Here is a 25,339-nt window from a genome sequence, read left to right as displayed (position 1 = left end):
AGGGTTAATTTCAGAGGCTCTGGAGTTGGCATAGATGTTGTTTGCTAAAATGGCTACACAATGCAGAGCCTTGATCAAATCAATGAAAAGAAGTGCCTTACTGGGTTGATGTGTAGCCATGGGTTACAGCTTATCATTACTGTTTATTGGTAGAAGCACCACTGACCATTTTTACCTGGTTTGGGGGAGACCCGTGAAGGTCGCTGAGTATGGGACTGGCTACATGAACAACATGCCCTCCGCTATGTGCTTCCTGGCTTCCAAAGGGGTTTGTGCTGACATCGGTGGTTCTTGATCCAAGAGAGAAAGTGCACCCTGGTACCTCCTTGCCAGAGAACAGGCACTTGGGGCCTACACCCAGCCTTTCTGGACCCTATGCTGCGAGGCATCCTGTGGTTTTGATCCTGCCTTTAATGCTGATGGCATATTGTAGCCTTTTCCTATAATGAACTGTAAATGTCTAAACACTGTCATTTGGGTTCCATGAGTCTTCTTTAGCAACTGAGCCCTGACTGCTACTCCCAGTGCAATTAGTGTCAGGAGTGAGAGAGTTTAGAAGACCCCCAACTTATCCTTAGCTATACATGTGGCTACAGTGTTACTGAAAAAGAAAAAGAGACGATTCTGTTAGAAGGGATGAAAATGAACCGTTGACGCTGGTTTCCAAGCTACCCTTGATTTCAAGTAGCACAGGCTTTGACATTGGTTATCGATGATAGAACTTTCCATCGGAATCTAGAAAGGGCAGAATCTGAACCTGAGACGCTAACAGAATGGATCAGAAAGGGAACTGAAAGCCAATAGCAGGTCAGCTAAAAATTCAATTCCTGGGATGCATTATTAGCAAAGTTCAGAGGAGTTCAGAAGCTCCTTTAGAGAGTTTCACTCTCTCTGGCCTGCAGGTGGAGTTCTAACCAAAGGAACCTGGGCAACTCTCACTTTGATAAATGGGCTACACCTGTGAGACCATTTACAATTAAAAAGATAATTCAAGTGGGGGAACTTACAGGTGTTCCCTACTTCACCACATTTTCTTTTTCGATGCCATACCTAGCAGTCCCTGGACTGGGGCTACAATTAAGAATTTCAAAGGCTGGTAATATTCTGAAACAGGATATTGGGGCTATTAGTGGGAATGTCGAGTGTTAAGAATTCCACAGGGATTGATGGAATGGATTACTCCTTCCCCACCCCTCATTGAGTTGGGGCTGGCTGTCACAAGTGTTTTGTTGCCTAGAAACAGGATAACCCCATTTTTTTGTACTAACCCAATCTGACCTGTTACCATTGGGAAGAAATTGAAGGGGAAGCCCTGCCACGCCTCATCTTGCCACCAGCTAAATATGCACTAGCCCAGTTGCTGAACCCAAGAGACATACTTAGTGTGTGGGTGGAAGGTTTGGACTAAAATTAATGATGAGGAAGAAAGGTCAGATTGTTGCTGAAGGGAACAAAGCCGTGCCGTGGGTGTTAAAAACAGGAAAATCTAACATAATGTTGGTGCCCAGAAAGAGGCTTAAAATATGCTCCTTTAGCTATGAGTCAACTGTCTCTTTAAAGAGTCAAGAAGTGAAGAGGGCAAATCTATAGAACACACTGGATGAAGATAAGTGAGTTCTGATTGTGACCATGAGTCTGCAGAGCACTTGTAAAGTAGCTAAAAGTAGTCCTTTGATCCTTGTTTCGCAGGACCCATCTGTTATTAAGGACCCGTGCTGAAAAGCCTCTTATGGGAATATTTACCCAGTCGAATCTGGAGAATACTGATTTATAATAATCTGAAAGAACACTGTATAGCCATTGTGCTGCTGAAGCTTTAAGAATGGCATTGGGTATATGGTAGAAGGTCTATATGCTATATATCTCATGTGTCACAATTTTACATATTAAAAAAATAGCTATTTGACCTGATAGTATGTGAGGAAAGCAACAAATGGGTGGAGGGACAATTGGAACACTGATCACTGAGGAATTTGAGCCTGGACTGGTGGGCCCACATCCCTGTGATTGAAAAGCCACAAATCTGATGCAGACAATTCTAGAAATGTCGGTGCATGTGCACACCAACAACTCTTTAGGAGTGACTAGAATTCAGATGATGCTAGCCTGGGTGACTTGACAGTTTTGCATCTCACATTTATTTCCTCCCTATAATACAGATGTTACTACACAAAGGCCACAATGTTTCTGGTGGACCAAAGAACATGGGACTGGGTGAAATAAAAGAGATCAAAAGCAGAGTGAGGAGCTGGGCAAGGAATACCCAGCCAGCCAGATAGAATTGGCTCTGGATGGGAAAAGATATATTTGGGATGAGAAAGACTTCCTAGTGCAAAGAAAGAGAGAGCACTTGGAGGACACCCAACACCAGAAGGAAGGTGAAGGATGGCCAGCCCCCTAGAACAGTAACTGGAAATGGAAGCTATAAGGTGCTTCTTATGAGCTTCGACGCCACCACTCAGGGCCAACCATTCTTTCCTTAGAGCACACCTCATGGGTACTGGACATATCTTAAATAGGATTCCGGCACTGTTACTGTTCCTGGAGCAAGAGAGGTTCTATTCTAGGAGCCCTCTCTTGGGGCACTGCCATCTGTGAAGGCTGAGATGATAAGCTTGGCTCTGACCCTCAAGAATGTCTCACATCCTGAGATAACAAAGACATGGCTTCTCACCTATGTGAAAAAGAATGTGTGGTATATGAGAAAAGCAGATTTTCTTTGGGGGGGGGGCAGCCATGATCATGACCTGGCCTCTTGGGCTGCCTTGCCGTGATGTAGCCTGTGGCTGTGGATGCACATCCTGGCTTTCAAGCTGCCACCTCCCTGGCACCTTTCCCTGCACCAGGACAGAAGGTGTGTCCACTATGCTGCCATGGATCCTGTGAGCCTTTATTAGTAGCTGAACCCCATCGAATGCCACCTTCAGTGCCCTCTTAAAAGATGAGGTGGTTTCACCAAGAAGGGAGGAAGTCTTTCCTCCTGCTTTATCGTGACGAGGCTGAGTCCAGCAGCTGTGACTTGATTCAGACAACTTTAGGCCATACAAAATCCCTTTGCTAGGTGATTCAGTTGCTGCACAGAGGCAAATTGTTCTCTATTTCTCGTTGAAGTATATTTGCCATGTTTATCAACTGCAGTGCATTTAGCCCTACGGTGTGGCCTATCTCCAACCCACCACATGCTAATAAGCTAAATACACATGCTTTGTGAAATGCATTTTTCTTTCTACTCTTGGAAGTCGGCTATATTTTTAATTGTAGAAGCCACACACCTAGAGGATGTCAAGAGAACTAGAGATTGACAAAGAAAAAGCTTAGATGATCTTCTTCCTAACTTTCAAGAGTGTGGTATCAGCCATATGAACCAGCTTACAAATCCCTCTTAGCAAGATTTTCTCTTTGTCTCTGCTTTTCTGATGAGTTTAATTTTCATTCACAGTGCGTTGAAAGGCAGTATGGAGTCATGCAACATTAAACCGATTACAAACTGGGGACATTATAGGCCAGTGGCAAAGCTCATAACTTAAATAGCAAATTCTCTATAGTGGATAAAATTGTGTTATTTGGGTTTCTGCAATATTGAAGCTTTGATAGTGAAGTGTAAAAAGAAGACCAAGTGCTTAATGGCAGTAGCACTGCATATTTTCTAAAACACCAGTAATTCAAACTCTTCACTGGCATCAGGAAATCATTGAGATAACATCGTTAATTTTCATTAAAGCAAAAGTTGGTAGAAGCGACCTTCGGTTGGAAGAGCTAGCCAGGACAAGTTTTATTTGCCTGTACCACAGACAATAGCTCTTTATCATGGCTCTGCAGGCACAGAAATGACAGAAAGGCCGGAAGATAAACCTAAGCAAACATCAAATTAAGAGGAAATTCTTAAATCATCTACCGAACAGTTAGTTAAGTAATGTGACCACACATGTTTTCAATAACAAAAGGACTGGCGAACTCTTCATTGTGTAGTCATACTACACATGGAACTCTCCTTTCTTGAGAATCCAGTACATAATTTAGAGAAATACGCCCTAACTTGGCTGTACCTAAATCTTTTTCAAATAGGAGAAAAGTCATGTTCACAAAGCAAATGCTGAGAATTTCAAATCTGTTTAAAAGTGGAAATTCCACATCCTACCCTCAGAGCTTAACTCTACTGTACGGTTATAACCTCAAAGGGCCCAAACTTTTTTATAATTACAAATTCCCCCATTTCCTCAATATTTACTGGAAATTTTCATGTAAACTGAAATGACAGAATGAGACACATTTGTGAATCTAATTATTTTTTACGAGAAGTGGATAATGCCTAAATCTAAGGTTCAAAGCAACATTATAGAAAAGGAAAGTCCCTATAAGGTTTTCCATCTTGTCTCTTTCTGGGCTTTTTCAAAGTATAACCTGAAACAGCTGATTATCTCTGTTGAACTTTTAGGATCTCACAGGAATATACTATATACTAATAATGCTTTAGGTTAACAGGTTCATATTCATCCCTTTATCAGTTAGAAAGCATTCTCTCTGGGATGGGGCAGGGCCAAGAGAAGAAAAAGCAGCAGGCGGCCTTCTCTGTCCAGCCCTCTGACTCGGTTCCTCCGCAATGGGCCTCTTTCCAGATCCGGTACATTAACAAGTCCCTGAGGAAATCCCAGGCCTGGGGAGCCCTTTAAAAACCACTTAAACTTGGCAGCTATATAGCTGAAAAATGATAGCTTCAGACTACAAGCTATAAGGAAATGGAAGCCTCAATTTACTTTTGCTCATGCAAGGATCTCCCTACTGCCAAATCGGATGGGCACCTGCACCACCTCCATGCTGACCTCTCAGCAACACATGCCCCCCCCCCCCCCCCCCCCCCCCCCCCCCGAGGCCGGCCGCCTTCCTCCCATGCAGTACGTGGCACTCTGGTTCCCAGTATCTTCCTTCTCCCCCTCTGGTCACTCCTTCGCAATTCCTTCTGTACATCATTGTTCGTCCTCTAGCCTAAATACTATTTTGTTCCTCTGCACGCTCTCCCTGAGCCTCTACATGCTGATGAGCTCTAAATATCATTTGTCTACTTCTTCTGAGCCTGGAAGTGTTATAGCCACCTCCCCCAAGCAAGTCTGCCACTCATCCAAGCAAGCACCTCATACTTTCCTTGAGTCCCCCTCACCCACCCAGTCAAGTCCATCACTGAGGCCTGTAGATGTCACCTCTACGTGTGTCTTGGTTGTCTCCACTTCTCTCTATTCCTCCGGTGCCCATTTGGGCCACAGTGTCGCAGGTTTAGAGTACCAAAACTGCTCAGCCCTCCCGCCCCCAATCCATACTTAATTCCACGGCCACAATGACCTTTTATTTTTTTAAAAATTTTACTTGAGAGAGAGAGCGAGCAAGCAAATATGAGTGGAACAGTGGCAGAGGAGAGAGAGAATCTCAAGCAGATTCCGTGCTGAGCATGGAGCCTGATGTGGGGCTTGATCTCACAACCCTGAGATCATAACCTGAGCCAAAACCAAGAGTTGGACACTTAACCAACTAAGTCTCCCAGGCATCCCCATGATGACCTTTCTAAAGGAAAATCCCACTGCATCATCCCCTTGCGTGGCTCCCCACTGACTGCTAAATTCTTGACGTAAATTTTAAAAGCCTTTTTACAATCCGTCTCCCACTTCTCTCTCCAGCCAAATGTTTCCTGTGGCCCTTTCTCACGACTCTGCTTCAGCCATGCTCAGGCATTTTCAGTTCCTGAATGCATCAGCACACACTACTCCTTCTGACTAGAACACTCTTCCTAGACTGAGGTCTACTAACCCTTCTGGAATCACAGAGCTTAGGCACCATGTCTTCCAGCACAGCCTCTCTGAACCTCACCCTACAACTAACTATTCTTCTCATAGTACCCCATTCTTCCACTGTCACATGATTAAATACAGGCCTTTGAAACCATCTCTTCCCTTTTCCTGAAGGGGCCCATAACGTGTGGAAATGGACATGGTGTCACTTGATTTCTCTTTCTTAACAGGCTGTGCACATTCTCAATGATCTTATATGCATTCACCTGTGTCTCCAGACTTTATGGACACCCTGGATCTCCCTCATTAGATTACAAGTGCCTGTTTCATGGCTCTACCATCGATGCACCCAGGCCCTCAAACAACATGCTCAAATGAACTTTGATGATAATGGATCGTTACACATAAACCATCAGATGAAGACACAGAACTACAGGACACTTCCGGATTTCCCCACTGATGTATGATATTGAGCAAAAGCAGAGAAACTCACCTATCATCTGTCCTCCATCATGGCATTCATCTGAATATTAACATTCAAGCTAATAACCTACTCAAACCTGTGCAATGGGCTTTGGCTAAGGCAGATATACTACCACTAAATACATTTTAGAAAAAGAAGAAAATAAAGGCAGAAGAAGGGGAGAGATTTCAAGTTTCATAAAGGTAACTGGATGCCAGTGCCCTTAGTTGGAAAATAAAAATTCTCAGTATCTTATCAATTCAACATCAGTAGCTGAGGAATGGTGAACAGGAGAGATTCTAAACAGTGTAACCAAATAATTTAGGGCACACTGCGCCAAAGACATTTTTAAAAAGAGAATTCAGTGTTACAGCTGGACTTGAGAGAGCTATTTCACTCCCCTCCAAGTGGAAATACCCCTGGACCCACTTTTTTTTTTTTTTTTTTTTTTTAGAGCAAAGAGGAACTATCACGTGTTTCAGTCACTGATTAATACTCACAGCAAAGGGCCTTCTGCAGTCTTCGGAGTTTCATGGCAGTCCTGTAAGCTGAGAACCTGACATTATTCAGGTCAGCTGAGGAAAAAAAGGGACAAAACAAAGATCATTTGTTATTTCATCAGAAAGCACAAAAACTCCCAATGTTTTTGAAATAACAACAACAGTAGTTTAAAGGAAAAAAATCTCTTGTACATATGCCCCGAATTTGGGGAGGTAAAAATTATGTCAATGTGGAAAAAGCAAAAACAAACAAACGAAAAGTCTCTTTGCCATCTGACAATCACACAAGCTAAGTTTCACTGAAGGACTACAGTGGGGAGCCTGCAAAGCGTCGGTCCGTGTAGTCCTCTTCCCTAAAAGGGAAATGACAGGCATTTTTCTTTTCTTCTAGACGATAACCTTGGTTCTATTGGAGAGGGTCTTTGCTACATAAGATTAAAGAGAACAAAGAAGGTATTTTTTAACATAGCTATTAGAATTTAGCAAACAAGTGGCAGATATATTTTTGGGGTAGTTAGGTTTTTTAAATGTATATTTGACTTTATTTTCTCAATAATAGTTAACAAAAACATTTCATTAATGAAAATATAGGAGGCCTTCTGAAAAAGATAAAAGTTTAAGACAAAGATCTCAGGTAAATGAAAAGCATGTCTGTGTAATTTAAAATCACAGAGGAAGAGCTCAAGGCTTTAAAGAATCAGTATTGGATTTATTTCAGTGATGATATTTGGGATTTTTCCCAAATTTTTATTCAAATTCCAGTTAGTTAACACACAATGCAATATTAGTTTCGGGTACAGAATTTAGGGCTTCATCACTTACATACATCACCCAGTGCTTATCACAACACGCATCCTCCTTAATGATGCTCACCACCCACTTCATATTTTTTTTCTGATTATAAAAGTTACACATGCTCACTGTGGCAAACTTAGAAATCAAAGACAAATATAAAATCCCATAAACAAATCATCCATAATCCCATTGCCCAAACAGATGCACTGTTAGCATTTTGAGAGTTTCTTATCCAACATATGTGTGTGTCTATGCATGTGAGATGTATTTTTAAATGTAATTAGGACTAAAATAAACAATGCGTTTATACTCTTAGGTGCAACCATTCTAATACTCAGTGCACACAAACATCTCAATTATCTCTGCTACTGTGGTTTCTATACCACCTGTCCACCAAGCCCCAACTCACCTTACCCAGCACAGAGCTTTTTTGATATGATGCCCCTACTCAAGTGTGTGCAAGCCTTGAAATACACGAGGCTTTAGGTTTTTGCTGGCATGTCTGTGGAGTTAGGTTTCAGGAACCCAGTTGCAAAAAGCTCCTTGAAGTCAAGTACTCTGTCTCCTACTTCTATCATCTTTCCCAGTGACTTACTATACAACTGCTCTCTGAATAAAGCAGATCTACTACAGCCAGTGGACTAGGGACAGATGGAATGAAGAAATGAACAAAAGAAGGAAAGAAAGAGAACAAAACACACTGGCAAACATGTCTAACCGCCATAATCGCATGACAGCTACAAAACCAATTCTAAGCAGGGGTCAGTAAACGGAAATAACGTAATGCATATCCATGTGGCCTGGGTCAACATTATTTTTTTTAAGATTTTATTTATTTATTCATGACAGACACGGGGGGGGGGGTGCAGAGACACAGGCAGAGGGAGAAGCAGGCTCCATGCAGGAAGCCCGACGTGGGACTCGATCCCGGGACTCCAGGATCACACCCTGGGCTGAAGGTGGCGCTAAACCGCTCAGCCACCGGGGCTGCCCCCGGGTCAACATTATCATTAGCTCTATGGCCTTTGCAGAGACTGAACGCAAACACCAGAACGGACATTAGCGGACGGAAAAACAGCGTCTGTAATTTATTTGAAAACATTCAGCACTATGATACAAAAGACTAACAGCAGTAAATGCTGGCGAGGATGTGCAGCGACTGGACCTCTTCATACAATGCTGCTGGGAATATAAACTAGTATCACCACTTCAGAAAACCAGTTTAGCAGCTTCCCATGGAATGAAACATACATCCCTCTTATGACCCAAATAGTCCACTCCTAGACATTTACCACAAAGAAATACAAACGTTTGCACAAAAAAGATGTGTACGTGAATGCCCACAGTAGTAGCTATATCCATAGCAGCTAAAACCTGGCAACAAACCAACAGGAGAAGGAATAAACAGACTGTGATACAGTCCTACAGTGGGACACTAATCTGCAATGAAAAGGAACTAAATACTGATTGATCATACACCAGCCGTCCTGAAATATTGATGATGATGCAGAGTAAAAGAAGCCAGACGTGGGACACGTGGGTGCCTCAGCAGTTGAGCACCTGCCTTCGGCCCAGGCGTGATCCTGGAGTCTCGGGATCGAGTCCCCAAATCTGGCTTCCTGCATGGAGCCTGCTTCTCCCTCTGCCTGTGTCTCTGCCTCTCTCTCTCTCTGTATCTCTCATGATTGAATAAATAAATTAATTAATTTTAAAAAGAAGCCAGACGAGAAGAGTAAATACAGTTTGACATCACTTACGTCAAAAGCTAAAAAAGGCAAACCTCACCTGCATTGGCAGAACACGGCTAAGCTGGTAGCCTGGAGTGGGGTCGGGGTGGGCAACTGACTTCAAAAAACACAAGTTTATGTTTTAGGTGATTGAAATGTTAACGTATCTTGATTGGTGTGTAGGTTTTTGAGTGTATACATTTGTCAAAACTCTACTTATGCACTTAAAACGGATGCATTTTATTGTATGTAGATTACGCCTTCATTAAGCAGGTTTGCAGAGTTTTAAGTAAATCCTCACATGGACAGTACAATCTGGGGTGTGTGTGTGTGTGTGTGTGTGTGTGTGTGTGAGCTTAAGCTACAACACAGAGGTGGTCAGCTTTTTTTTTTTTTTTTTTTTTTTTTTTTTTTTTTTTGGTCAGCTGTCTTACTCAGGCATGCACGCTGTTGAGGTGGGTGGCTAGCAGTTCATCAAAGAAGCCTACTCCGGAGGTGGCCACCCTATACTTCAGTTATATTTAGCTGCTATTACACTGGGGGATTCATTAATTATCCTAATTAATGTTAGATAGGTTTGCATTGGCAATATTACTGATTTGCAAAATATGAGGACTGTTGAAAAAGGTTTAGAAATAGCCCCTGCCCTTTTATTATCAGGATATGAGAAGAATCTAACAGGCTCTCCATCTATAGAAATGGTGCCATGGGCTGGATTCCAAAATATCCACCTGTAGGTCGCTGAATTGTTGGTTGCCTGAATTCAATTAGATGCTCAACGGAATCCCGCTGTTAGAGCAGCAATTCTCAAACTGGAGCATACATCAGAATTACTGGGGTAGGGCTGTAGCTAGTTAAAAATATGGATTCCCAGGCCCTGCTCCCAGATTTTCCTATTCCATAGATCTGGAGAGGGTCTGAGAATGTGCATCTCTATCAGGTTTCCAGGTGATTCTAATGCTGCTGGTCCAGGGACCACTCTTTGAGAACCACCGTGTTACAGAGCCCTGGCTAGTGTGTGTTGTGAGGATCTCCCCACAAAGGCAGGGTTGCGACTTCACTTTGCATTTTGCATACACTTTAAGGCTGGTTTGTGCCCTCTGGCTAATAAATGTTCTTTTGTGAAGGAGCTTTGTCCTGAGACTTGCTTTCATTACAAACTGGTAGGTAGGTAGGCATGGATAAGGTAAATTACATCTAACTTTGCATGGCTACCAATGTGCACGCGCGCATATCAAAGAGAACCTGTGTGGGTCCTTGTTACCCAAAGTGTGATTTGAGGACCAACAGTATCAATATCTCTTTGGAGCTTGGAAGTATAGAATCATACGTCCCACCCAGATCTACGCATCAGAATCAACATTTTAATAAGAGCCCGGGTAGTCCATATGGACCTTCAGGTACAATCAATTCTTTAATTATACTTTTTAACAGAGTTTCTTGTTCCGTGTTTTTTTTAAAAAAGATTTTATTTATTTAATCATGAGACACACACACACACACACACACACACAGAGGCAGAGACAGAAGCAGGCTCCCCGAAAGGAGCCCGATGTGGGGCTCGATCCTGGATCCTGGGATCACGCCCTGAGCTAAAGGCAGATGCTCAACCACTGAGCCACCTTGTTCTGTGTTTTTAAAGTTCAAGTATGAACTCTTCACAAGGACCTATGCTGTCTTTTGCTTTTCTAAGTTCCATTTTGTGGGTTTTTAGGACATTATTTAATGGCAATCATGATCGAGGCACCTGGGTGGCTCAGTGGTTGAGCATCTGCCTTTGGCTCAGGTCATGATCCCAGGGTCCTGGGATTGAGTTCCACATTGGGCTCCCCACAGGGAGACTGCTTCTCCCTCTGCCTATGTCTCTGCCTCTCTCTGTGTGTCTCTCATAAATTAATTAATTAATTAAGAAAGAAAGAAAGAAAGTCTTTAAAAAAATGGCAATCATGATCAATTAGACCAAAAACTCACCTCTGGAATATACTTATGAGTCTCTTATTTATGACGAACACCAATAAAAAGTACTCCATTTATGAAGAGCGTCCTCAAAGGCGATAGGAACAATTCCTTTTCTGCCAAGTGAACTGCCTTTTCCCTAGCATTTGTTCTCTGCTCAGTAGAATTGGATTTACCTACATCCCTGATTGTCCCTCAATGCCTCTTCGTCCCTGAGAGTAGTGGTTCTTCCATTGTCTCTCTTCCCTGGTCATCACAGCTTACCTTTTTGGGTGGGCTCGGCCAACCATGTCTTGTGGCACTAGTCCACAAGATATGAATTCCTGTGCTCCCCTCTAGACTGGTGTCACACCATTCGCCAGTATGATCAGACTTTCCCTGTACTCGGGAGCAGAGGGTTCCTTCACATGCTCATAAAGAAGCCCCTTTGGCTTTTTATAAAATAAGTGACGCAGAAACACAGAAACATACTTCCTGTCAAGTACAGAGCACTCTGATCCTCACCACAATGCCATAGCAGTTTCCAAAGAATAGGCTTCCAACTCCAAATTCCCCTTCATTCATGGACTTAAACTAAAGTGTGGAGTGTGAACCCTGTGTCAATCACACATGTTAACAGAAGATACTTTCTCTTCTCTCTCTCTTTCTAATACTTTTCAGATACCTCTTAACTCATTGGTCTAGTTTCCTGCTATCTTCCTTCTTTCCTAAAACTAAGATCCTTCTCTTACAACCCCAATTCTACCCCCTTCCCAATTTTCCTGGTTCTATTCAGAATTCAGGACAAATGATCTAAATGAGGCCAGAAGCTTCATCCAGATTGCAGTTTATTTCAAGAATTGGTAAATTCCTCCAGATACTACAAATCCAAGTGGGAGAGGCAAGGATGATCTGATTCTTTCAGGGTGTGGTTCACTATGCAATACTATCCGAGACAAGCATCTGGTACATTCCTGCTCTAGCAGTGCTCTCAGCTTCCCTAAAGCAGTTCAAACTTTGTTCCCTTCCACGTCCCCCTAAGTATGGCACTCTGTCCTGAGGTCATCTTCTCTGACACCCATTCAGCATACCCCCAACCCATTGCCTTCTGCTGCCAGATTTCTATGCACCATGGTCCGATCTCACCACTGTTCTCAGTGACTTGGAAATAGGAGAAGAAAGAAGTTAGGAAAATGCCTGCTTTTCATCATAACGCAACAGAAGCCATATACATTTTTATCCAGTAACCATCTCTGAATTACAACACAGTTCTGGTGCCCTGAAAGCCCTACTGGAGAGAGAGATAACCATCTGTGTTGTTTGAGTCTGCATGTGTTGCTAGGAATCCGCAGTACCACTCCCTCTGGCTTACAGCTGTAAGAGTTAAGTCTGCCTTGTGAAAGAAAGTATGTAGGAGGCACACAGAAACCTCAAGACAGGGTACAGCTGCGGACAAAGTGACATTGTCCGGGGCTGAGGCTAGAGCTGACCTGGTAGCTCAAGTATGCAAGCCCAATAAAGCTGAAGCCCTGTGTCCCTTGTGGGAGGTTGGCCTCCACTTTCCCTGGGAGCTGCCTTTCCAGGACTTGGATCCAAGTTGTAATGAGCTCACCAGCGCTCAACAACCGGAACCCGGAACTTGAGAGGAGTGAGACTATCCAAGAAACAAGTTACACAATGTTTCCATGGCAGCTGGTAGAAAGCACACTTCAGAAGGATAAAAATGCTGAAGTGAACATTCCTCTCCATGACTTGAATTATTTCATCCAGGGTGGGTTCTAGCCTAAAAATAGACAAATCTAAAAACTTAAGGAACAAGGGCAGATATCAAACCATCTACCTTCTCAAGTTGAATCACCAGCTACTAAAGTCATGGTCCATTTGGCTTTTATTCTGAAGCACAAAACAAGTAATGGGGGGGGGGTGTCTCTCCTCTTTGCTTAGCCTGTGAATTTCTCTTGACTTTGGTAACTCTCTGCTTGAAGATTTTTACTTCCATTCTGTGGAAGATAGTAGTGGAAGGTATCAAATTCCAGCAAAGCGGAACGGCAGCTCAAATCTACTCATGTTGGCCATGCTCTTGCAAAAATAGTGAAAACCATCTCAACATTTAAAGTCAAGGGAAAACCTGGAAAATAGAGAAATAAAATGCTAGACCCTTTCATTTCCCTTTTTTTTTTGTTTGTTTTTGTGTTTTTCGTTTCAGTTTTACAGCTGGGTTCTGATGTTCGATCACACTTCAAAAATGCTGCTATCTCTGTCTAAACCGAGGTCTAGAATTTAAAACGAGGAGTATTTCAGTCCAGCTTTCCAATGGCTTGTGGAGACTTTTGGAAAGGCCCAAAGTTTTAGTATGTTTATCTATTAGGTAGAAAGAATGATAATGACCTCATAAAATTAATGAGTGGAAAGAGCTGGATGGCTAAAGATTATTCCAACAGATAAATTAGCACTGTGGTCTTTGTTTCTTCCTACCAACTCTGTTTCCCAGAAGAAATGTAATCCAAATCAGTCAGGTGATCACAAGTGAAAAATACAAATTCGAGGAATCATGATCATTTTTGGTACAGTTCCAACCTGAGTGTTTGGCATACAATATGAATTAAACTACTACTGCAGGTCTATTTGAATCATTTTCCAAAGCAGCCAGAATGAGGCCATCTCCCCGGACACCCCTTCCGCTACAGGAAGGTGGCAGATTTTTACATATGAGATTATATCTCACATTCATTCCCCGGCCTCACTCTTCCTCTAGTGTTCTAATGGACTCTCCACATGGCAGGTATTCTTCTTGCCAGCTCATACTCACTAGAAGAGACAAGAACCACAGGTCTTAATGAGGCTGGAGATAAACGGAGTAATTTAAACCAAGTCTGCCTTGAAAGCAAATTAAGCCAAGATGTCCAGGCTTCAGAAGTTTTGGAGTACAACGTAGAATTACTGGGAACTCTTCAACAACAGGTACGATTTCTGGGACTATCTTTAAAAACTCAGCTGAGAAAGAAGAGGTACATTATACTTGACCTATAATTTAAAAAATGTATTTGAGGCCTTTTAAAATCTAAACTCATTAAAACCTCACCATCAACACAGAGCTTTACTCAAAGGTGGATAAAATAAATCTACACAGAGAGAAATAGGAATTACACATTCATACTTGCACAACTGCAGAATGTTGAGTCTGTGAATTTATAATTACTACCAAGTTATGTTTCCAGAAGTGAAACGGTACCACACTCTAGAATTTTTCTAAAAAATGAAGAAGAGAGAAGCAACCAAGTATTCCAGGGTGGCACCAATGTGGTAGACTTCGAACTGCAGAAGAGAGAAACAGGTTACAAACCAAAAATAAAAAATAAAAAAATCGAGAAGTTCAACTGTGAAAAAAAAAAAGCACAAAATCCTGACTGTGGGTTGCTCAACACCTTTCTGGCTCCCTCCTCTGGCTTGGCCTTCCTCAGCCGACTCTCACTACTTCTTGGCAACACTGTTATCCTGAAAGAGTTGATACTCAAATTAGTTTTGCTCCTAGCAGTTTCCTGCTCTGGTAAAAGATTTGTTGCGGAAGCAGCTTCTGTAACAAGTGGCCCACGTAAAGTTTTTCTAGGAGAACTGTGTATCTTAAATACCATTTTGGGGGTGCTAGCTGGCTCAGTCAGTAGAGCATGTGGCTCTTGATCTTGGGATTGTGAGTTCAAGCCCCATTCAGGGTGTAGATGTGATATTACATACCTACATACCTACATACATAAATGCCATTTTGGGAGCCTGACATCTCCCCCAGATAGCAGAGAGCTGACTTCTATTGATGCTGCTGTGCCACGTTCCTTTTATTTTGGCTTCCAATCAGAAGGACTGGGGCGCTAATTCTTAAAACCATGCCCACCAAAAAATAATGCATGCAAAATAATACTAATGATGAAAAAAGACTGTTTAAACAAAACTGGTTTATAGCTTTTTACAAGACCTCCATCTACCCTTAATCACTCCATGTGTCCTTTCAAGATGTTCTGAGAGCACGCAGAGGGAACCACAGGCCAGGCAGGCTTATCTGAGAAAGTAAGGTTTTAGCAAAGATCTGGAGGGTGATGGGGGTTAACTGGGCAAAGAGGGGGAGAACAAAATAAAAGGCCAGCACATGTTAAGGAGGCTCCCAAGTAGTAAAGAGCATGAACCATGAAGGGTCTTAAGGGCAGTATTGTTGAAATGTCAGATGACAAGGAGGAAAAATGGTCCCCATGAGGCCTGACAGGTAGGCAGGGCCCTGTACATAATCTGAGAAGTGAGGTCTTGGGAATCCCAGTTAAACAAGACAGATGGAATGGCTTCGTTTCCTTGTCCTTATTCCCGAAACTTTACTAGGATGACAGTAAAAGGAGTAAAACTGACATTTACCCAAAAGAAGAGAGACAAAACTGGTTAGGAGAATAGACGAGACCTCCAGTACCTTGGAACCCTGGTAGATGATCTGGTGGTAGTGATTTAGGAGACCAGGGAAATCTCAAGGCGAAATTACTATGAGGGGCAGAAAGCCAAATTGAGGGGCTGGGGGCTTATAAGAAGCATGCCAACTTACACCACCAAGGCATCTCAAAAATGACAGGCTGCAGGTTCTTCTGAAGGTGGTCATGTGGCTGAAAACACAAGCATCATTGGCCTTTGGAGCCCCAAACACTTTCTCCCCCCTCTATGCCGCCAAGCATCCCAGTCACCTCCTTCTGCTTCACCCCGTAGAAGGCTGGAGGTTTAATCTCAGGAGGAGCAGCACCAGACATGGGGGAGTGAGGAGTAACTAAGCTTGGGAGTGAGATAAGGCATGGAAAACAGAGTTGAGGCTTAAGTGCCATGCCAGCATACACAGAGAATGTAAATCCTTCCCTGTTCCCTACTCCCAAATTCCACAGTTAAGTCTGCCTTTTTTTCTTCTGTTGACTCATTGAAAAAAGTGCTTCTCCCCAAGCACTCCCAATTTGCCATCCTTAGCATCAGAAGGTGCTTCAATCAGCAAGGTCACCAAATCGGCCAGTCGTCAATCACTGAGCAGCCTTACTTATCATCTTCTTCGTGCCCCAACTGTAACCACACCTAATGAAGACAGTGCGCTTCCCTTCTTGCCTCCCTCCTGCCCAGAGACAGTCACACAGTTCACGGTTGCGTACTAGGCTCCCCTTGACTCAGAACCTTCTGTCACTGCCCTCCCGTGTCTGTTCCTCAGTCTGATGTGGGCAACCCAACTCCGCATAGAACTATCCCAGTTCCAGGAACTTCTCGACTTACCCCCCTCATCCACCTCCCTTCATTCCATTTTCAACTTCATTAATTAACCAACCTCACCGTGCTCTCTCTTCAGAAATAAGCACACATCCCAGATTCTCTGGGGCAGAGATGGTTTAATTACATTTATTCTTTATAATAAAGGTGAGTCATTCTAACTTATCAAATGTGACTTAATTTTTATACCTCTGTACTGCTTTCCATATAACTAAATTCACAAGCCTTTTTTCTAAGATTTTTTATGTTCTTATTTTAGAGAGAGAGAGAGAGAGCCAGCAGGAAAAGGCAGAGGGAGAGGGAGAGAATCTCTAGCAGACTCCCCGCTGAGTGTGGAGCCTGACTCGGCTCAATCCCATGACCCTGAGACCATGACCTAAGCCGAAACCAAGAGTCAGACACACAAGCAACTGAGCCACCCAGGCACCCCCAAAAATAGTTTTTTTAAAAATTGTATGCCCTATTTTTGGGGGATTGGAAAAGCATACTTTTTCTGCGCAATAGGCTTAACACTGCCTATTTCAAACCCAACCTCCTTTGTCACAGCTGGGGTGTCCGCACACAACCTACTTTAATGATAAAATGACACGGTGGTAATTGACTTCATTCCCCTTCATGCTAGCAGCCTCATCTTCCTCGGTTTCCAGTTTTAGAATGACTCAACAAGATTTCCCTAAAATCCCCAAGCTTCTATCTGGGTCTCAGCTTCTCAGCTTGCTTTGTTGTTGTTTTGTTTTTTCCTTATCTTCCAGGATTTCAACAGAAGATCTTTTTCCCAAGACTCCCCAACTCTTTCAATTATTTCTCTGGTAACCAGAGACCAGAGGTCACAAACTGGCTGAATTTAGTCCACAGATGGGCTTTTGGCTTTTGTTCGGTTGGTGGGTTTGGGCTCACATCCTGGTTTTCTGAACTGCTGACTGATTTGCCAATTTGGAGGCTTCCCACTGTCCCTTTCTCGGGAAGAAGGTAAGGACTCACATTGCTGCATGACAACAGGAGAGGCGGAGGCTCATTTGCCCTAATAGAAGCTTTTCAGGTTGCCCCAGGTCCCGCCCAGCCACACTTAGCCACCCCCCCAACCCCCAGGCATTTCTTCTGAGATTCCAGCCTCAGCAAGACCACCCCTTTTGTCTTACTCAAACTTGTATGGTTACCCTTCAGTTACACTGTTTCCTGTCCTTGTCAAAACTCTCACTGTCAAGTTCCTCCAATCCACTAGCTGTTATCTGGCCCTCACTCAGATCACTCTATGGAAAGTTCTAACTGGGTTTTCCAAAAACTTTCCAGCTCTTAATTCTTTGGACTCCACCTTTTGCTAATGCATTCAAACTAAATGATTTTGCCACCAAAAATACCGCCTGAATACATTTGCTTTCCCAGTACAAGAATGGATGGGAAGGCAGAACCAAAACCTCAATCAGTCTACTGATTACATTTCATCAAGTAACAATTACTTACACATCTTCAAATTATCAATTAACATTTATCTAAGCACCTATTATGGGCCTAACCCGTGTACTAAGCTCACTGGTTAAAGATGCAGGCTTCTAAAAACATGGGGAAAGAAAACGATAGTATTCACTCACACAAAACCAGTATGTATTTCCTGGCTATTTGTCATGTGCCAAGTAGTAGATACACACAGAAAACCCTGGTTATGTGAGCATACTTATATACATACACAAGCATACAATCTGTTTGATGGCATGTACAATTTTTATACATCGAACACAAAAGTAGTTTTCTACATGACTTAAGGTGTATTCCAGTGAACATTTTTCAGGTTAATGGAACTGAAAATTTTCCACATAAGGTAGGTTATTTATGACACTTAGTGTCCACTAAGAATTCACTAACACACAAATTCATCAAGAATTTCCAAGTGAGCCCACGAAGGGTAAAAGTGAAATTAAATACTCAATATACAATAAACATAAAATCCATACGAATACTGATAAAAAAATAAATGATATGACTAATTAGCAGCACCTTTACCTTTCATTCTTATAGTTGAGGAAGAAAAGATGGGAAAAGAAACCGGGGACTTCAGAAGAGATTGTGTTTAGTTTACTGCACCAAGGGCCATAAATGCTGGTGTGCAATAAATGTGGTTTGAATTGAATGAGATTCTGAAAGGAACTTGCCTACTTGTGCCAGGTTTCAGCTATTGATGACCTCAATTCTACTGATTTCTCTTCAAACAATACCATTTCCCACTGCTGCAGGTGAATCACTGGAATGATTCTCTTGCTTACCCCTTAGAGCCGGAGCTTGGGCTTCTTTTTTGAAACACACCTCACAAAGATATTAAGACTTTCCCAAGATATAAAGGAGTTAGAATGAAGGGAGAAAAACAAAGGGCCATTGAAAGAGAATGCTTATGAGTGAGAAAGAGGGGTCAGATGTATTTAACTGTGGCAGATTCTCTAAGGTTGGTTTATTAAACACTCGTTTTCAATTTTTTTCTTCCTGGCCTTTCTCTACTACAAAGGTTGGTTGATCTCAATTCTCTCTAAGCCAGCCAAGGGCAGCCAAGGGGATGCAGTTTTGCCAGTGCTGGAGAAGACATGTGCAGGGAAGGAAGGGTTTCCTTTTCCAAAACTGAAAGAAAAAGAGACAGGGCACTTGGGTGGCTCAGTGGTCGAGCTTCTGCCTTTGGTTCAGGTCGTGGTTCTGGGGTCCTGGGATCAAGTCCTGCATTGGGTTCCCTGCAGGGAGCCTGCTTCTTCCTCTGCCTATGTCTCTGCCTCTCTCTCTGTCTCTCATGAATAAATAAATAAATAAAATATTGAAAGAAAGAGAAAGAAAGAAAAAGAAAGAAAGAAAGAAAGAAAGAAAGAAAGAAAGCAAGCGAGCCTCAGAGGAGGAAGGTCCTTTTTCCTTCTTCCTGCGGGCGGGGGTGGGGGTGGGGGTGGGGGTGGGCAGCAGTCATCATGGAACCATGAGGCCAATTATCTGTCACTAAAGAAGGTACTGCAGAACAGAGGCTCACATCTCTGATGGCGTACCATGGAACTCTTCCTTGGTGCTCTACTGTCTCCAGAAGTCTGATTATACAAAACATTGACCCCAATGTGGCTGAGATACAGTTGGTCAGATATTTTCTTACTTGCGGCAAAATGTATTTCTAACTGACACATTAATTGAACTGTAATCAACAGAATGCCGAATACCAATTACAGAGCATCATCCATCCCCTGCAATCCTCCTTGGAGGGGAGAAAAAAAGAGATCTCAGATCACAGAGCTCCCCACCCTTGCTACCAGGTACTGCCAGTGATGCAGGACAGCTTGACAGTTAATTTAATTTGAAACAACGTTGTAAGAGAGGGCTTATGTGAATAAGGCAGTCTTCTAGACATAAATAGATCTGCAGAAGGTCTAACTAGACATTTGTTTTGAATGGGATGTTAACAAGTCTGACTGTGCCCAGATGTAAGATAAGGATTAGAATTTTTAAATATATATTGCTCTGGAAGTTAATGTCTACTTATGTATGAACACTCATAAGTAACTAATTTTTTCATTAACTCTTTAGATATGTTCCTATCTTTATCTCATTAGTGCAAAACCTCTTTAAAGCCAGGTAGCATCTTTCTTGTTCATAGCTCTTAAGATGAAAGTTATTTAAAAAAGAAAAGGCATTGGTAACTTTCAACTACTCAGAAGTTTTGAAACCCAAATTAAGATTCCTCAATGTATCCTTCATCTGACAGTGTAAGTTTTAGGTTCCGATGGAAAATGATTTGCATCCTTTGCCTGTCTCCATTTTTCTGGTCCCCAACAGCCACACTCCCTTCATAAGTAAGAAAGAGGCCAACATCGGGACACCTGGGTGGCTCAGTGGCTGAGCGCCTGCCTTTGGCTCAGGGCGTGATCCCAGGATCTGGGATTGAGTCCCACATTGGGCTCCCTGCATGGAGCCTGTTCTCTGCCTCTCTCTCTGTGTCTCTCATGAATAAATAAATAAAATCTTAAAAAAAAAAAAGAGGCCAACATGAACATCAGTGGAAATCTGACCTTCATTATCATGGGGAAGGCAAATGAACCTTCTTGCAAAAAACCCTTCTGCAACATTACTACCTTAGGCCAGTGGGTACTCACACTTCAATCTTACCAGGGAAAATACTTTGGGTTTTTAACGTCATCACTGCTGTTGTTTGCGACGGGGAAGAAGAAACGTTGCTGAATCCTTAAGCCAGAGTAATTAGCTCAAGATAGTACACAATTCAGGATATTTAAGCATCTAGGAATACATGTGCCCATTTCTGCATTTTGTACTCTTTCCCGGGGAGGGGACCAGGTGACATGCCTCCCACTGCCCACGCATCCAACTTAAGGTACGTTGATAAAAATGAAGCATGTGACAGAGTGTTTTCTTTGCCATGTTACATGTTAATTTTTCTGGAGACTAAATGCTCCTGATTAGATCCTGATAAAGATGCTAATATGTAAATCATTGTTTTTTTAAAAAAGAGCAATCATTCAGCAGCTGCAGCTGTTATTAAAATTAATCAATGGCAGGAGCTTTTCATTTGATAATGGACTGCCTTATCCCCTGACAGAGACGGAGATGCTTTTAATAAGAAAGGATGCCTTAGGGATGGAACCACATACATCTGAATCAAGACACGAAACTGTCAGTGTTCAGGGAACAGAGTCTCGATCATCTCCAAATTCTGTTGCCCTCGGAAGCTGCCTGATACAAAGCATGTCTTCTCTCATTTGGCCAGTGTAAGGGTTCAATCCCCAAATGAGGCAGACACCACAAAGTCCTCTACACATGTCACAGACAGCCCTGAAGCCGCAGGAATCAGTGAGTGGCCCCCTTTCCCCGTTCTGTTGGGCGGCAGGTGTCCAGGGCTTGCCCTGCTTTGGGGAGGCCACCGACTTTCTAGCAGGCAGGAACCATGCCCCCCTCTTCCACCTCTTTGTTTCTCTCTCCCCTCACCTCTGCTTTCATTCTATCTGACCTACTCTTATTCTCCTCACACTCCAGGATAAAAGTACAAGCTTAAAGCAGTTTTTTTTTTTAACCTAAAACTTAGATGACTTTTACTTCAGCCCTTTTTGTGTCCAATTATTCCCCATAGACTCTAAGGGGAAAAGAGAGGTGGCCAGGCCAACAGCAAAAGGAGTGCTAAGATGGACTGAGTGCTCAGGGGCCTATGCTAGATGTACCTGATGCCACGGAGTCCTCACAGTGTCCCGAGTCCTATATTACAGACCTTGTTTTTTTTTTTTTTTAAAAGGTTTTATCTATTTATTCATGAGATACACAGAGAGAGGCAGAGACACAGGCAGAGGGAAAAGCAGGCTCCCTGCAGGGAGCCCGATGTGGGACTCCATCTGGAGACCATCCAGAGACCTGGGGATCATGACTTGAGCCAAAGGCAAATGCTCAATCACTGAGCTACCCAGGCGTCCCTATATTATGGACCTTGTTAAAGACAAGTGAAATAAAGCTCAGACTTGTCTAGTAACTGCCCTAGGGCTGCATCCCGGAGCCTGGATTCAAGGTCAAATCTTTCTGACACTCAAAGCCCTTGATGGCCTCTCAGACTTCTCCACTATAGGAGAAATAGGTATTTACTTGCCCTGTGTGTCTGCAACCCTAATCAGCGTGAGGGTGATGGGAAGTACCCTCAAGAGGACCATGACTCTGGGCAGGGGGCAGAGAGTGGGGAATGGTGCAGGGAAGCCAACACCTAATAGAAAAACTGCACAAACGAGATGCGTGGGTGGCTCAGTTGGTTAAACATCCGTCTTCGGCTCATGTCATGGTCCCAGGGTCCTGGGATGGGGCCCAGTGTTGGGCTCCCCACTCAGCAGGGAGTCTGATTCTCCCTTTCTGGCTCCCTCTGCTTGTGTGCTTGCACGCTCGCTCTCTCTCTCTGTCAAATACAATTTAAAAATCTTAAAAAAAAAATAAAGAAAACTTTGCACAGAGGAAAATAAGGACCAAAGAGAGAAAAGCTAACAGGCTGGATGGGTGGTGGAGTGACCAAGAAGGTCATTAGGTCATTACATCTTCTGATGTAAACGTTCAGTTCTTTTTATCCAGAGAAGCTTCGAAGCTTCGGGAATAGAGGAGTCGACCACAGTAATGCGAGTCTACCCCAAAAGCATTTTTTCCCCACAGAAACATTAGCTGCGTTCTACTCAGACTACGCAGTCCATCAGGCACTCTGAGAGTTAAATAAAATTCTGTGACTTGGGGACCTAAACCCCATTTATAACACATTTTATTCCAAGTTGTAAGCAACTAACTTACAAATAAACTTCTGCAACATAGCCCGAAGGTAAGTTCAGAAAGGGCTAAATCTTGTCTCAAGGCAAGAATGTCATTGTTGCCTGACTGAAGGATTTAATGGTTACTGGGCAACCAGGAATTAAATTCTTTAGAGGTAGCTTTAATTTATCTCTACATACTTCTCGGGGGTATTCTTTGGGGGATTAAAAAAACCCATAATTTCTGTCAAATAAGAAAAAGATATTGTAGCATCTTGGAGAAATCTCTCATTCTAAATCTTCATTTTCTAAATAAATAAAACTAAGGACTAGAAAGTTCTTAGTAATTTGTCCTGGGTTCCCTAGTCAGCTAGAAGATAAACAAGGACCAGAAGCCAAGCCTTTTTCTCTGTTTTTCTTCCCTAAAGAGAAGAAGGGGTGTTTCAGCTGAAATAATGAAGTAGCTGAGGAACTCTCTTAAACTCCCAAGTGCCAAAAATTGTCACATAAACCAGAATCATCCTTTTTTTTTGCACATTCCTGCAGCTTCTTCTACTTTATATTTTAGTTTATTCTGGGAAGAACACTCAACACCCCTACAGTGGTGTCCCCTCCCTGACAGAGCCAGAGGCAAAATACAAAGGCTCGGTCCAAGTGGGATGTTAACAACTACTCTTTGGGCTTAAGAGCTCCTACGCTCCCAACTTGAACAGAGACCACAGATTTCTTTAACTGTAGCAAGTACTTGACACTCATATTAAATCAAGGAAACAAATTTTCACAGAGGCAAGCAAAGCCTAATTCCCCCCACTGTAAAAAGTAGTTGCTAGACCTTGAGATCTTCTCAAGTTTTCAAGGTTCAGATCCTTTCCTGTAAACCCCTCTGACACAGAAAGTACTAACCATTCCAAAGTGGGTTGTGTTAGAGGAGTAAGTCAGGAAGTGAGAAAATGAACATTTCTGTTAAAGGCCAGTCCAAACCCTGAATTAAGAAGCTAGATCCCAGATACTCCCCCGAATGTATCAACATATAAAAGAGTTCATCTTATTTTTCACAATAATCTTCATCTCTCCATTTGAGTAACTTTTTTGTTTGGTTTACAAGTCCTGACAATGGAGTAGTATTTATAAAGTTCTGAATGGTTGACTTAAAGGTCACTAGTTGATTTTAAACTTCTTACTTCTTGGGATCCCTGGGTGGTGCAGCGGTTTGGCGCCTGCCTTTGGCCCAGAGCGCGATCCTGGAGACCCGGGATCGAATCCCATGTCGGGCTCCCGGTGCACGGAGCCTGCTTCTCCCTCTGCCTGTGTCTCTGCCTCTCTCTCTCTCTCTCTCTCTCTCTCTCTGTGACTATCATAAGTAAATAAAAATTAAAAAAAAATAAACTTCTTACTTCTTGTGAAAGTAAACTCTATGCACAACGTGGGACTTGAACTTACCACCTCAAGATCAAGAGTCAAATACTCAAATGACTGAGCCAGCCAGGTGCCCCTAAACTTCTTACATTTACTTCTGAGTTTTTGTCTCATAAAAATACCAACATAATTCTCCAAATAGCAAACATTCATCCATAATCTGTTACTCTACAAAAAAAAAAAGAGCTTTAGTTTAATTTTAAAAAAGATCACCCAGGGTGCCTGGCTGACTCTTGATCTCAGGGATTGTGAGTTCAAGCCCCCATGTTGTGCCTAGAGCTTACTTAAGGAAAAAATAAAAAGATCAGAGAACAGAACACGGTGTCTATTATGCTATCAACATATTAAAAAACCCCGGCATATTTATATGTATGTTTGCTCCTACATGCATAAAATACCTCTAGACAGAAACACAGAAACATATCAACAAGCTTTACTGTCATCTGCCTCTGGAGAGTGAAATTGGGGGACTATTAACAGGGCTGAGAGGGAAACCTACTTTTCATACTCTCCTGTTGTACTATTTCATTTTTTAAAATCATATGCATATATTACTTTAAAAAAGGACTGAGTGTTCTACTAATCTGTTCATCTATCTATCTTCTTTTCCACATTTTGCTGTGATTTCTGCAATTTCTTGATTTCAGGAGAAGACCACTGTATAATGGGTGATGAAGAAAACTTGATGGGTTCTAGCTATGACTTTGCAGTAAAAGAACAGTAATAATGGCTCTCACTTTTGGGGTGCTTACTATATGCTAGTAATAAGTACATGCATTCTCACCTCATGCTTCCATCTCTGACATTGTTATTTTAGTCCCATCTTAGAGACTAGGAAACCAAAGGCTTAAGGATTCAAATTCAAGTATGTGGGACACTAAAACTACTCTTCTTAATTGTGACACAGTCTCCCAGCTTGCTTGGATGGAACTCTCTAAAGCTTCACTTTCTTCATTTGTAAAGGGAACAGTAACAGTTGCAGTTTCCAGCGCTGTGATGAAGACCAAGAGAGATACTTGTCTCTTAAAAGCTCCCAGGAGGGAGAGATCCAGGATATACACATGCTCAGTAAAAAGAAGGGCTCTTACCCTGCCCCCAATATCTCATATATAAAGTACAATGAAAATACAAACAATCTTGTTTTTCCCACATTGATAATTCTCAAACACTTCCTTTCTTCCCCTTTCCAAATGCCTTCAAGATGTTTCCTCTTTGAAATGCC

General features: G+C 42.5%; 1 protein-coding gene across 20 annotated transcripts in view; it reads right to left on the bottom strand.

The window, feature by feature from the left end:
- Positions 1-25,339, bottom strand: part of DMD (dystrophin) — a 2,162,139-nt gene that overhangs the window by 98,288 nt on the left and 2,038,512 nt on the right. For all 20 annotated transcript variants that reach the window (XM_077887780.1, XM_077887782.1, XM_077887777.1 and 17 more), the window contains one exon: positions 6,741-6,815. In XM_077887780.1, the coding sequence (XP_077743906.1) occupies positions 6,741-6,815 (75 nt within the window). The remainder of the gene's footprint in view (positions 1-6,740; positions 6,816-25,339) is intronic.

The sequence above is a fragment of the Canis aureus genome, chromosome X (assembly GCF_053574225.1).
Source record: "Canis aureus isolate CA01 chromosome X, VMU_Caureus_v.1.0, whole genome shotgun sequence".
NCBI lineage: Eukaryota > Metazoa > Chordata > Mammalia > Carnivora > Canidae > Canis > Canis aureus.
This window is presented reverse-complemented; position numbering and strand designations above follow the sequence as displayed.